The 15,183-nt window shown below is 35.0% G+C and overlaps 1 protein-coding gene across 4 annotated transcripts in view; it reads left to right on the top strand.

The window, feature by feature from the left end:
• ATR (ATR serine/threonine kinase) overlaps nucleotides 1-15,183 on the top strand; it is a 118,365-nt gene that overhangs the window by 80,383 nt on the left and 22,799 nt on the right. For all 4 annotated transcript variants that reach the window (XR_011969025.1, XM_072618188.1, XM_072618187.1 and 1 more), the window contains 9 exons: nucleotides 342-520; nucleotides 884-1,048; nucleotides 2,313-2,404; nucleotides 4,340-4,431; nucleotides 4,682-4,859; nucleotides 6,762-6,941; nucleotides 7,665-7,824; nucleotides 10,563-10,742; nucleotides 12,594-12,736. Coding sequence is in view for 3 of the 4 variants with exons in the window: in XM_072618188.1 (XP_072474289.1) it covers nucleotides 342-520; nucleotides 884-1,048; nucleotides 2,313-2,404; nucleotides 4,340-4,431; nucleotides 4,682-4,859; nucleotides 6,762-6,941; nucleotides 7,665-7,824; nucleotides 10,563-10,742; nucleotides 12,594-12,736 (1,369 nt within the window). In the remaining variant the exon portion in view is untranslated. The remainder of the gene's footprint in view (nucleotides 1-341; nucleotides 521-883; nucleotides 1,049-2,312; nucleotides 2,405-4,339; nucleotides 4,432-4,681; nucleotides 4,860-6,761; nucleotides 6,942-7,664; nucleotides 7,825-10,562; nucleotides 10,743-12,593; nucleotides 12,737-15,183) is intronic.

The following is a 15,183-nucleotide window of genomic DNA, read 5'->3' as shown; positions in this document are numbered from 1 at the left end:
TGTATGCCTGTTAGTGCTAAGGGAAATACAGACATGGTGCCTTCCCACTTAAAGATTGGAGTTGAGCACAAAATACTTTATAGAGGAAGAAATTGAGACTTAGAGAGGAAAAGTGATTTGCATATGGTCACAAAACTAGTCCAATTTTTCAGATTCCTAGTGTGATAGTCTTTTCATTTTCTCCAGAATATTGCCCTGTAGGCATCTCTATAACAATTATATGCACATAAAGTATGTAGATTAATTTAAGAAGATAGACTGAACTTTGGTGACTTACACATAAATTTATTCATTGTCTCTTGTCAGTTTTTAATTACTGCATTGTCTTTTTTTTAACATAGTGTCTACTGTGGACCATGAAAACTATCAAAGCGTGGCACGTTTTCTTGATCTTATACCTCAGGACACACTAGCAGTAGCTTCCTTTCGATCTAAAGCATACACAAGAGCGGTGATGCACTTTGAATCATTCATTACAGAAAAAAAACAAAATATTCAAGAGCATCTTGGATTTCTACAGGTTTGATAATAAAATATTGAGATACTAACAGTCATGATGAATATTTTTAACAATTCCAAAAACGATGGAAAAATTAACTTAATATAATTTCATACTTATCTGATTCAGAAAGGACTTCAGGATGTTGTAGTTACTCAAATTCATTTTTTATGAACATCATTTATTTTGCTATAGATGAGCATCTCTGAATGTACATTATTAATACAGTGTTTTGGCCATGACCAGATAAGAAAGAATGCCAAAATGTTACTTGTGAACAGTAATTTTACTTTCAGTATCTTTTTTAATTGAGGAAAAAAATTCTTAATTGACCCTTTTCTTTGCATTTTATAATTGTGATATTTTTTAAATGTTTGAACATAGAAATTATATGCTGCAATGCATGAACCAGATGGAGTGGCTGGAGTAAGTGCAATTCGGAAAGCAGAACCATCTCTGAAAGAGCAGATCCTTGAACATGAAAGCATTGGTTTACTGCGGGACGCCACAGCCTGTTATGATAGGGCCATTCAACTAGAACCTGACCAGGTGAGATAAAAGTTGTAGAGGAATGTAGTGGTAAGAACATTGAATTAGGAGTTTGGGAGTATAGGGTTATAATTCCAGTTCATGGCTAATCAGGGAATCTCAGTTTCCTTATTTATATAATTGGCCAGAAGGAGTTTTGCGACATTACCATACGGATTCATAGGTATCTATATCTTTTTATTTATTTATTTCTATGGTGATTACCAAATTGGGTTGTTATGAGGATCAAATAACATGATATACATAAAAGTACTTTGAAAACTGTGGTCTCTATATCAAAATTTTAATGTTTGGCTTTTAAGACTTTGACTTTTAAAGTCATATGTCATTATATACATTTCTGAGTATATGTAAATATGTACATGCATACAATTATACACATATGTATTGTATGTGTCAACAAACACACACACACAAACACATATTCTCTGGGATAGACGTATTTGGAGGATTTCTAGATGGACCAGAGTACCTCAGCATGTAGAGGTGGGGTAGTTGTGATCATAACTCTCCTCCCATTCTCCTCTAAACTCCTTTTAAAAAAAGTGTCTGTGCTTATTATAACTGAGTATATTTGCTTATACTTCCTACATTCTCTCCTAAATTTTCTGTTATCTTGCTCACCATCCTCATTAGTTAACTTAAATTTCTTTCTCCGAAGTTAACCAATAATCTCTTAATTGCTAAATCCAGTGGGCTTATCTTGATCCTCATTCTCTTGACTTTTGCAGCATTTGTTACTATTGATCATCCTGCTCAATTTTGGTTCTCTTTCTGGCTGACCATTTTTTTCTCAATCTCCTCTCTAAGAGATGCCACATCCACTAAATATGGGTTGCTTCCAAGGACTCTGTCTTAGGCCTTCTTCTCCTTTCTCTTTATACTCTCTCACTGGATGATCTCATCACCTTTCATGGGTTAAATGATAATCTCATCTCTATGAAGATGATTCCCAGATGTATTTGTCTCTCCCTAGTTTTGGTGTCTGTATCCTTCTTTTTAGCACAATGCCTGACACATAGTTTGCACTTCATAAGTGCTTATTGATTGATTACTTGATTATCTTGCTAAACCAACCAGTTGTTAAACAAATAATAACAGTCATAGAATGGTGGATGATATTTTTAATTACGTTATCATTTAAGCAGTTCTGTGTTCACTTGGTTATAACTATAATCGCATTGACATTTTAAATGTTTTTCAGTTTTGTTCACTTGATGTAACTATGGTTGCATTGATATTTTTAATATTTTTCAATTTATAGATCGTTCATTATCATGGTGTAGTGAAGTCCATGTTAGGTCTTGGTCAGTTATCCACCGTAATCACTCAGGTGAATGGCGTGCATGCTAACAGGTAATATTTTTAAAGAAATAATTTTCCTTAGTTGTCTTCTTTAATGAACTATCTTCTAAACTCATGAAACACGTAGGGCTTATGATCATCAGTGCAGCATTGCTCCAAAAAAGACATGTTATTCTATTTCATGACAATAATAATAATAATTTACATTTACTTGGTGTTTGAAGGTTAGCAAACTACTTTATACACGTTATCTTATTCGGTCCTCACAACCTAGCTTCTGATTTAACCTCTTGTTTTAGGAGCTACATGCTGTTTTTGAAATTGCCTTTTGAGGGAATGACTGCTGTATGCAGAACTCTTATTAGTCTTTTGGTGCTTTTTAGTCTAATACCTAAATTATCTGTAGTTCATTTGGAAAGACCTCCCCTCTAGGTGGCAACCATTGTCATCATTAATTAGATCTTTGTCCTATAAATTAATAAAAATATCTTAGATATATTTGTTTGATACAGTTTAGAGAACACTTTGCTCACAGTTACCCTGTAAGAATATTCACTTAAAAGTTACGAATCCCATTTTGTAGATGGGGCAACTAAGGCTTAAAGAGGTTGAGTTTTATGACTTGATCCTAGAAGTCCAGTGATCTTTGTATCATGCCATTTAAACCTTCTGGTAACAAATTTCCAAAAGCATTTCGCATTTAAAGCGTATCACTTAAAAAGCGCTGGTGATAAATAAAGCGCCGGACCTAGTTTCTAGCATATTGTCAGAAGAAGATATTAAAGAAACTACTATAGAGCCAGTTAATTTCTTTCTTTAGAAAGTACAATTCAAAGGGCAAATCACTTTGAAAAAGCAGGCTGAGTAGCAGTTCTTGTAGTAACACAAACAAGCATGAATGGTATCAGAGTAGGGTTTCCAGAGTAACCTCTTGAGTGAGAAAAAGTTAGACAGTAAATGTCTCTGTGTTACAGACGCATGTACAGTTAGTCTGCATAATGGCTCTCCATCGCAAATGCCAAGCAATGTATAATAGAGCCATTATCTCCAGAAAACTTGTTTCCCCTTCCAAAAAGAGACAGGGAAGTAGTAAACATGAACTAATTTTTAGTTCATAGGAAACAAATTCTTTTTTTTTAATAAGTTGCACATAAAGTAAATAAAGCTATTGGTAGTACCTTTTTATATAACCACAAGGACTCACTTTGTTTCTGAAAGTGAGAAAAGGGAATTTCATTGGTTAAAAATACTTATTTTGTATATAGCATTACATTTCTTTAAACCTTGCTATTGTATTTATATTTAGACATTTGAAGAGATAAATGGATATATGTGCTATTACTTTAATAATTTTTTAATAGAAAAAGCTAAGTTAACTAGCTACTTTACTTTGTTCCTGTTCTCTTTTATATATGCCTTGGTAAAGCCTCACTGGCTGTTCACAGTCTAAGGCCTTACTTTATACCTGTGCTTCTTCCTGCTTTGAATCTGATACTGACTTTACTCTTTTTGTAATCTGTCTTCAATTTCAAGTTGTTGCTTCTTTTCCAAAAAAATCTTCCTAATTTTACTACTACCAGTTAACATGTATCCTTTTACCTGTCTGCATGATAGGTACTGTATCACTTTCTTATTTGTATCCCCAATGCTTAGGACAGTGGCTAGAAAATATTAGTAGGTATTTAATAAATGTTTATTGATTTATCAGTAATTGATTTTGTCTTTTTATTTAAAGCAAACAACTCACTAATCATAATGACAATTTACTGTATGTTCCTAGAACTAGAATGTGTTCTTAGAGCGTAGACTAATAGAATTACAGAAACAACCACTGGGGGGAGAAGTTGCTTAAGACTAAAGGAAAATTTAGAACTTAACTGAATTATTTCTGGACATTGTGTAGCAAAACACTTTGTTCTTGAATCTTTTCAAAATCTCTACTTAGAACTTAAATAGAATGACTGATTGAGGTTTTTTTCCTAATAGGTCTGAGTGGACAGATGAATTAAACACATACAGAGTGGAGGCAGCTTGGAAACTGTCACAGTGGGATTTAGTAGAAAACTATTTGGCAGCAGGTAAAAACAGGCTGAAATACAAGCAGTTTTAATACACGTAGCCAGCCAGTGTTCATGATTCGTCTTTCCCTCTGTGCTACTGTCCTTTTTCTGTTTAGATACTTTAAAGTAGAATCAAGTACTCATTTTAAAAACAACTTTAGATGAATTGAACTGAGGATTCTTAGTAAACATTTTGCCAAATGAGGCAGGTAATTGTATACTAACTGTTGTAACCTGATACGAAATTATTTGATTCTTTATTTTTCAGATGGGAAATCAACAACATGGAGTGTGAGACTGGGACAGCTGTTGTTATCAGCCAAAAAAAGGGACACAACAACTTTCTATGAGACGTTGAAACTAGTCAGATCAGAACAAATTGTACCTCTTTCAGCAGCAAGTTTTGAAAGAGGCTCCTACCAGCGAGGATATGAATATATTGTTAGGTGCTTTTTTGGTTTCCCCAGATCTGATATTTTTATAAATTTATTTTAAAATCTTACCTGACAAGTCTACAACTTATTCCATTCATAGCAAATGTTGATAATGTATCATATCTGGTTAAATTGAATTTGAATTGTTTGTTTCTACCTTGAAATCACTAGTATTTACTAAAAAGAAAACACCTTTCTGGCCAACCATTTTTAATCTCAGATGCACTTAAGGAATTGTTTTTAATGCCAGTAGTATTTTGCAGGTCTATAACTTCATCTTTGCGGGTTTTCCTACTTGATTTAAATTGTACTTCTTCCACATTTTAGTAGATAAGAAAACAAGTTGCTGTAGCCAAAAGGAGTCATCCCCTGTTGGCCAGCCCTTTATTAATATACTTTTTTCTTACTTATGCTGTTTGCAGAAATACATTGTGTGAGTGACCCATTCTTTGAAACCTATTCAGGTTGATGGACATGATTGCTTGTACTTGACTAGAACAAATAGCCTTTTGAGAACCCAGGTTTATTTCCACTTCATAATGATGCATTAGAATAGAACCTTACTTACTGTCTATTGACAGATTTTTTTAAGACAACAAAATAAATCTGGGTTCCATCTAATTCAGTAATGTAGTATTTATATCATTGTGATTCAGTTTTAAGAATTTTAGTTACCTATAATGAAACAATTTCTCAGGCGTTTAATGGAAAAGGACATCAAATATTTTATTGGTGCTATTGTAGTATGACCTGATTATTTCCCATTTATTTCCCAGAGAAATAATATCCAATCAGAAAATAAATTCTAATGTATTTGTTTATACCTGAGGGGAAAAATGACAAAAAAAATTTTTTTTTAGTTTTTGGGTTGCTTAGGAGAAAAATGCTATTTTAATGATTTTTTTTATTTACTAATCTGATATATATATATGTATATGGACAGCTGCATATGTGCATGATACAGTATTTTTTGTTAGCTCCCTTTGTTAGATTTTGTGCCAGTGAGGCCAGGGTGGCAGAACTTAAGTTAATAAGTATGTATGCCGCTGCCAATGTCTGTACTCCACAGATTTTGCTATTTATGCTTAAATTTATGTGGTTGGTTACAAGGGCTTATAGAAAACACCCACTACGTCAATTAGAAAGAAAATTCAAAGTAATAACCACAAATAGTCATATCAATCATGAAACCAGACATTTTGCATGTATATGCAAAAGTCTTTTGTTTTTTAATACTGTTGCTTGTATGCTGAAGTCTTTCTTTTTTCTAAATTGTAGTTAATTTTAAAAATTGTGAATAGCAGAGAACTAGCTTGGTAAATTAATGTTTTCTGCAGTTTTTAGTGTTAAAATTTTACCACTTACATATCAAGAATAAATAAGAACAGGGACTATACATGTAACTTAATTGGTTGAAGAAGATCTTTCTGTCTCTGCTGGTCAGCGTCTTCTCTGGAATTTAAAGTTTTAGTTGTCTAGAGCAGTGGCATCAAATTCAAATAGAAATCAAAGACACTGATCAGTGCTTAATGATCCCTGTGGGCCACATATTAACTTAGTTTTAAGTGTGGTATATGTGTTTTATTTTATTTTTATTTATTTTGTTACATATTTCCCAATTACACTTTTCATCTGATTCTTACTACACTTGGGAGTATTGGAGGCCATGCATTTGACTCCTCTGGCGCAGAACCTGGAGAGGTTCAGTGACCTGCTCAGGGGTCAGCCAACCCAGATGTGTCTGAGGCAGGATTTGAACCCAGTTCTCCTTGACTCTGAGACTAGTTCTGTAGCTCCTAGCCCTGCACATTTGAATCGTTGAATTCAGCATTCATTTGATTCTTCATGATTGGTTTGATTCATTTGACCAAATGATGAGTTTTCAATTTGAATCAATTCCTCTTCTCCCCTTAGGTTGCATATGCTCTGTGAATTGGAACATAGTATCAGACCTTTGTTTCAGCAGTCTACAGGGGAAAGTAGTCAAGAAGACTCCCTCAACTGGTTCGCTCGTCTAGAAATGACCCAGAATTCCTACCGAGCCAAAGAGCCCATCCTGGCACTCCGCCGAGCGTTACTGAGTCTCCAAAAAAGGTGCACTTTGTGCTTTCTTTTCTTCATGTTGAATTTGGGAATTCAGTGTTTTATTTGTAAGTTTTATTTGGGGATATTTAAGTATCCTAGGTTGTTGTCTGAGTCAGTGAGTACTTTTGTGTTATCAAAAGTACACTTCTGTCATGATACTAATCCATGATACAACATGGATTAGTAGAAGGAACATGAGATGTGAGATCGACATACCTGAAGCTTATATTTATTAACTGTACAACTAAGAGGAAGTTCATCAGAGCCTCGATTTTCTTTTGAAAACTAGAATAATAAGGTTAGCAATATCTGTTTCACAGAATTATAACCCAAAAACAACTTTGCAAATTGGGACACAGAAGGAAATGTGAAGAGCTGTTATTATTTTTACTGCTTCTAACCTAGTTCATTCGTTCATGTCTGTGTTTAAAGGTTTTTTTATACCTTTATATACAGATCAATTCATTATGATCAATTTTCATGGGCCTAGAACATATGAAAGGTAAATATTTTTTAAAGTTATAAGTAAGCATTTAAAAGAAATATTTATTAGATTCCTTTGAAGGAAAATTATGCATCCTTCTTGTATGTGGGACTGTTTTTAATTTTTGTCTTTGTTTCCTTAGTTTGTATCTTAGTACTTTTCATATAAATGGGTGTTGAATTGAATTGAATGTTGAGGTCAGATATTTCACTTCAGCTATTCATATGCACTTTGAACTATTACTCTAGACCAGACTACAGTGAAATGGTTGGAGAATGCTGGCTGCAGAGTGCCAGAGTTGCCCGAAAGGCTGGCCATCACCAGACAGCCTACAATTCTCTCCTTAATGCAGGAGAATCACGACTTGCTGAATTATATGTGGAAAGAGCAAAGTGGCTGTGGTCCAAGGTAATAAAGAAGACTGTATTACCAATGTATGACCAATATATTGTGTGTCTTAACTGTGCTTCACTCTGCCTGCTATCCTCTCATGAGGAATAAGAACTGACGGGTTTGGAAATAATACTCCATTCCTGCTTAGTGGCAGAGATGATGCCTAAGCCTGTTTCAGCCTTCTTCCTCATTTAGCTACCATATCCTGTATGAAACCAAGGACTCTTGGTGCTATTATGGTCCAGGTCCCTGGCTTCTTTGTCTTTTGGAAGCCCCTGGGTGCCTTCCTAGTCTTGTACAAAAGCAATATTGACATACCCTTTACTCTTTTTTTTTTTTTTTAAATACGTAATTTATTTATTTTCAGTTCTTAACATTCACTTCCACAAAAATTTGAATCCAAAATTTTCTCCCCATCTTTCCCCATCCCCAACCCCAGGATAGCATGCACCTCAATCTACCCCTTCCTCCAGTCTGTCCTCCCTTCTGTTACCCACTCTTCTTCCATCCCCCTTCCCCTCTATTTTCCTGTAGGGCAAAATAGATTTCTATACTCCATTGCCTGTATAATTTAATTTCTAGTTGCATGCTAAAGCAATTTTTAACATTCATTCTTAAAGCTTTGAGTTTCATATTCTCTCCCTCCCTCCACATCCACCCTCATTGAGAAAACAAGCAATTCTACATAGGTCATACATGTGTAACAATGCAAAGCACTTCCATAATAGTTATGTTATAAAAGACTAATCACATTTCTTCATTTATTCCATCCTCTCCCTTGACCTGTCCTCCTACAATAGTGTTTCCTTCTCATTATCCTTTCCCCTGTTTGCTGTCCCTTCTATTATCTTCCTGCTCCTATCGCCTTTCCCCTTGCCTTCCTGCAGGGTAAATAGGTTTCCATATCCCACTGAGTGTGTGTTATTCTCTCCTTAAACCAAATCCCATGAGAGTAAGGCTCAATTATTTCCTTTCATCTCCCCCCTCTTCCCCTCCATTGTAAAAGCTGTTTCTTCCCTCTTTTATGTGAGGTCATTTGCTACATTCTACCTCTCCCTTTCTCTTATTCCTAGTACATTCCATTCAACAGTAAATTTTTTTTTTAAGTATTCTTCCTTCATATTCAGCTCCCCCTGTGCCCTCTATGTGTGTACATATGTATATACACACATACATATACATATGTATATACTCATATACCCATGTACATATACATACCTACACATATATAATATACATATACATACATACTCGTACACACCTACACATATATATTCTCTCTAGCTACCCTAATACTGAAAAAGTTCTCATGACCAAATAACATCTTTCCATGTAGGAATGTAAACAATTCAACTTTATTGAGTTCCTTTAGGCTTCTCTTTCCTGTTTACCTTTTCATGTTTCTCTTGATTCTTGTATTTGAAAGTTGAATTTTCTATTCAGCTCTGGTCTTTTCAGCAAGAATGCTTGGAAGTCCTCTATTTCATTGAAATTCCATTTTTTTCCCCTGATGTATTATGCTCAGTTTTGCTGGGTAAGTGACTCTTGTTTTTAATCCTACCTCCTTTGACCTCTGGAATATCATATTCCAAGCCCTTCGATCCCTTAGTGTAGAAGTTGCTAAATCCTGTGTTATCCTGATTGGATTTCTACAATACTTGAATTGTTTCTTTCTGGGTGCTTTGTAATATTTTATCCTTGACCTGGGAACTCTAGAATTTGGCTACAATATTACTAGGAGTTTCTCTTTTTGGGTCTCTTTCAGGAGGTGATCTGTGGATTCTTTCAATGTAGTTGGCACCCAATTATTTTTAACCATTCCTTGTTTCCTAGAGTTTAAGCTATGAGGACAGGGGGAGTGAGGGGATTGCAAACACATCCATTTCTCCTCCTAACTCCTGGCCTTAGGTTGGGAGATCATCCATCTTTCTCTGAGGGCTCATATTGACACCCTGATTCCAAGCTCAGTTCTCATCTCCTTACATCGTAGCTGAGAATTTCTCTCTCCCTTAGCTGTCCCACAGTCTCTCCCAGGATGAGACTAACTTCCTAGGGACATTTCTCAGTTTACTTACTATTTTCTTGCATCTGAAAAAAGATACTCTGAAGTAAAACCTTACTTCTGAAGCCATGCAGTACCTCTGGTCATAGAGACTGAAACACCCTTTGGTTCTCAAATCAGGTGTATAAATAATGAAGGAGGAACTATCATGAGGGCTGGTGTAACAAACAGATCTTAATTCCCAGGCTACATACTTCCAAGTACTCACCATTAGTAAGGAATTATGAAGGAAATATGACCTATATTACATACTATGTTGAGGCTGCAATATTTACCAATTGTGGATGCTTGTAATCCTCTCAAAAACAGGATTATTGATGAAGAGAAGAAATATTAAACGTTAAATAAATATTTAAAAGAGGAAATAGTGATCTCTCCCATCAAGGAACAAAAAATCAATCTTTAGCATAAATCACTAGCTGATAAAAATCATTTTGCATGTTTCATGGTACTACTGTGGGATTTTACATAATATTCTAATTCTTGTGCCCTTAGGAGTTTATTATTTTAGAAACAGAATTTTACTTGCCTCAATACTCTAAGTGGGAATCAAGTCAGAAGAGCAAATGGTAGTAGACATTAAGTAGGCTCATAACCTTGTAGATTCACAATATTAACTCAAACAGTTTAGACTGTATTTTACTGTTACAGACAAGAATGTTAAATCTCTACATTTTAATCTTTTTTTTAGGGTGATGTTCACCAGGCATTAATTGTTCTTCAGAAAGGGGTTGAGTTATGTTTTCCTGAGAATGAAGCTCCGACTGACAGCAAGAATAAGTTGATCCATGGTCGAGCTATGCTACTTGTGGGTCGGTTTATGGAAGAAACAGCCAACTCTGAAAGCAACTCAATTATGAAAAAATATAAGGTAAGTTGAATTCTTTACTCAGAGAACAGAAATTACAATTTTAACATGAATAATCAAGAGCAGATAATAGATTACAATTCCTATTTTATATTTTACGTATTTTAAGATTTGTAGTTAGGATTCATCTTGGTATTATGATCGCAACTGATAAATATTTAAACTTGAGCAGCATACTAAACTAAAACCAGAATATATATTTGGACAGTTGAATGGTCTCAAAATTTTCAGAACTCTCCAGAATGAGAAAGGGACATTCACTAAAATTATGGATAAACATCAACATTATTGATCATTTGTATCCCAATATATGTTGAAAAATGCTTTCATGAAGTTTTTTTAACCAGTTTTTTTAATAATAAGATGATTATTGAAATATTTATTGAGAGCTCTGTTTGAGTAGCTTAAAAGAGAGTTTGTGTACAACATGAAAAGAAATTAAAATGCATCTGTTAAGTGCAGACATTGTACTATGCATTCTGCAAACAATATCTTATTTGATCCTCGAAACAACCATGGGAAGTAAGTGCTGTTGTTATGTGAGGAAACTGAGGCAATCAGGTTTCAGTAACTTGCCCAGCGCCACATAGTTCCTGTCTGAAGCTGCATTTGAAAGCAGTTCTTGCTGATTCCAGGGCCATGTCTATTCACTGAGCCACCTGGCTGCTACCTCTTTTTACTGAAGACTTCCTGTGTGCTCAATGATGTAGAAACATAATGGTAGGAGAAATACCCTGTGGGGCAGTTAAAGTTTGTTTTTCTGGAGTAATCTGTGAGGTTTTTTTGATTGTCATTTTGTTTTCTGTATTAAAAAATTCTGGACAGTTTTGCATTTCTTGCATTATGACGTTCATGTTCTTTTGGGTGACCTGTAATACTTAAATTGTTTCAACATATCTTGTGATCTTCAAGATCAATGATTTGCTTTTTTATAGAGATCACATATTCTTTTAACATTACTGCCTTTTACTTTTTTCTTCCAGATTGTCCTTTGCCAGTATTTTTGGATTATAAATCAATTGTTCTGTCTTTCATTTCTTGCCACCCTGGATTTAAGTTTTTCTATTCTGCTAATTATTTCTACTGTGTAGGCCATAATCTCTACCGTTCATTATCTCTTAGCCTCTATTTTCAAGATTCCTGTTTCTCTCTTGAACCATTTGGGAACATTATGCTGTGATTCCACGTGCTTTTGGAAGTCCACAGGTTCTTCTGCCTCTTTGGGTGTCAGTCCCTTTCCTCCACGCACTTGTGAGCATTTCCCTCTGTTCTTTAGTTTTCCGGCTCAGCCTTGCTACAGTACATTGCTACCCCAAACAGAATTCTCTTCTTCTTCCCTATACTTCCTTCTCCTTGGCAAGGGAGTGGGCATAGCTGAGGTCTGCTACTTGTTGATGCCCTTTGCCACAAGGTGAAGACAGGGGTGGAGTTTCTGACTTAGCAACACACAAATTGCTGAATGGATCCCAGAGCACACGCTGGCAAAACATGTTGTGTCTGTCTTCCTGCCCAGTGTGGGAATGAGCATCATTAGGCTTCTCTGCCTAATTCATCAAGTTCTTACCTTGTTGGACTCTGTGATCTCTTGGTCTTACACCCAGTTTCCTCTTTTGGGGAGTTTGTGAGAACTTGAGAAAATGCCTAGTCTTTCATCTTGTTAGTTACATGACTAAGATTTGTGTTTTAAGTAAGTTTTTCCAGTGTTATTACCTACCACACAAGGTTGTTATGAAAAATTATGGAGAAACTATAAAGTTTTATTTAGAGATTTCTGTAGGAAGACTTCTCATTCGAATTTCCAATCACATATTCTAAGTATTTCCTAAGGTAAGTTTCCCAATTTATCATTTTCAGGATGTAACCTTATTCTTGCCAGAATGGGAAGATGGACACTTTTATCTAGCCAAATACTATGACAAATTGATGCCCATGGTCACTGACAACAAAATGGAGAAGCAGGGAGACTTGATAAGATATATTGTTCTTCACTTTGGAAGGTAAAATTTAAGATGTAATATTGTTGCTTGATGAATATGCAGAGCTGACTGGCTTATATATATATACTCACATAGCAAACTGTTGCATTTAGGATTTTAATGGTTCTATTTCTTCCTTTACCTATGATATAATTTGTTAACTGGATATTTAAATTGAAAATTTTTAGATATCTCATTTGAAATCTGAAAATTTTTGAAAATATCTGCAATGATATCTTTAATGCAACATCTTTAATAAAGGCTACTTGTTTCCCATACTGCTGACCAAATTATATTTATTAGAAATTGAATGAAATGGCAGAGCTGCCATGGATTTGGCAGAAATAGAACATTTGCAGTTAATAAAAGCAGATGACTATATTTCCTTCTAGACTTCTGAGATTTTTCTCACTAATTAGTCACTGAACCTGAACATTTTTAATTTGGAGAAATTAGTGAAAAGATGTTTTTATAAGAAAATGCATTTTTAATTCTAAACAATCAACAAATGGACTTTTAAATACCAAACTCATTTGTAAGTTGAAACTTGTTTATATAATCCTTGCCTACTTCTGTCTGCTTACATTAAATTCTTACTTACAAAGATTGATCAGGGTAATTTATTCAGTTGGCTTTTATCAACAATATTAGCAAGAATTATTTTAATAAAATAGTATACTTGGATCAGAGGTTTTAACCTTTCAGAGTCTTGACCAGGCTTCACTAGGTTCCTAATACAAAATTCAGACATTAATGAATCCAGCTTGTAGTTGAGGCAGAAATCTTTATATACCTCTGCTGCAGAATTGAAGTGTAAACAGAAGAAAAATAAATGTATTTGTTGATTGTTTTATCCTGCTGTAATTAATGGCCTGAACTTGAGCTTTATGTCTTAGAAAGTGTCATCTTGGATATCAATTTATATTTTATATGCCTTTTTTTTCTGTTGAGTACCTTTTGCCATTCTTCTAGGTGCTGTGAAAGATTTTGTAAAAGGTGCAGTAATATCTTGCTTTCATTGTTTAAAGGCATGAAAATGTTTGACACATTTTAGACAGTTTTATATCCAAAATGTTGCAAGGAGAAAATTCCAGAACTCTTATAGATACAGATGTACAGAGGCAGTAGTTAATGTGCTGTATTTGGAAGAAAGTGAGGATACTGGTGTAGCTCAGAGGTTCCCAAACTTATTTGACCTGCCACCCCCTTTTCAGAATAAAAATTACTCAATGCCCCCCCAACAGAAATCTTTAACCTTTAAAGGTTGTGGTTTTTTAATTTGTCTCATTTCAAAAAATACATATTTTTTTTAATGATATATCTTTAATAATTTATTGTAAATTTGTGGGTTTTTTCCTGCATTGAAATTTTGATGATGCAGTGTTGCATCTTGAAACTGTATAGTATCATATTGTAAACAAGTCTTATACACACATATTCTTGCCAATGCCTGCTGGACTTCCCAACAATGCTGACACATTCACCTGCCCATACTTGCTTGTTAGGACTTATCAGCAGACTTGACCACTGTTCAGTTATAACTTGCATTTTATGTGTTTATTTGGAAAATAATGTAATCACTGCGACTTTAACTCTGCTGTACAACAGATGAAACATGTATGAATGGTTTTTCAAAATTTTCTTCTGTTCTTTCCTTATTCTTCCACTGTCCCCTTATTTTTATTCAATATCCCCCAGTTGCATATGAGGCTACTACTACTCCCCCCCCCAGATCGTTCCAGCACCTCCCACTGGGCAGGAACGTCTACTTTGGGAACCTCTGGTTAAATCACAGGTCTATCTCTTGGTTCTACAAACTACTCCTTACTCCCCAAAGTTCCTATATAGAGATATCAGAAGGCAAGGAGGTTCTCTGAACTTGGATCAGAACAAAATTATACTTTTGTTTTTACTAATCTCTAGCATTTCCTTCAATTTGGAAGGGATCCACAGGCTTTAGCCAGCTACAAGAAAGGTCTATAACACAAAAAGACCTCCAATCTCCTTGGAACGTGTGATTCATGATGGGAAAGGGGGATGGTTAGTGGAAAATTAAGTTAACTGGTAGTTAAAGGTCAGATTGCAGAAGGCTTCAAGCAGAAGACTGAAGAGTTTGAGCTTTTCTGTGTAGGCAGAGAGGAGCTATTGAAGATTTTTAGAAACTGAGCAACTTGATGAAATCACTATTTCAGAAAAATAGTCTAGTGTCATTTGACAGGGCCAGGAAGAGAAGAGATTGGAGGCCATTGGGTCCCCTAGAAAGTCGCGTCAGTGATTCTCTAGGCCTAAAGGACAGGCTTGACCTGACACAGGCTGGTACCTCCTTACTTCTTGATCAGCATTAGAACCAAAAATGGCTCATAGGTCATTCAGTAGTTAACAAAAGGAAGTTTACTTAGCCATAGCATAAGTAGGATATTTAACCAGGGTACTCCTGTGCTTAGCTTGAGGAGAAGAATCTCATTCCA

Source organism: Notamacropus eugenii, chromosome 6 (assembly GCF_028372415.1).
Source record: "Notamacropus eugenii isolate mMacEug1 chromosome 6, mMacEug1.pri_v2, whole genome shotgun sequence".
Lineage (NCBI taxonomy): Eukaryota > Metazoa > Chordata > Mammalia > Diprotodontia > Macropodidae > Notamacropus > Notamacropus eugenii.
This window is presented reverse-complemented; position numbering and strand designations above follow the sequence as displayed.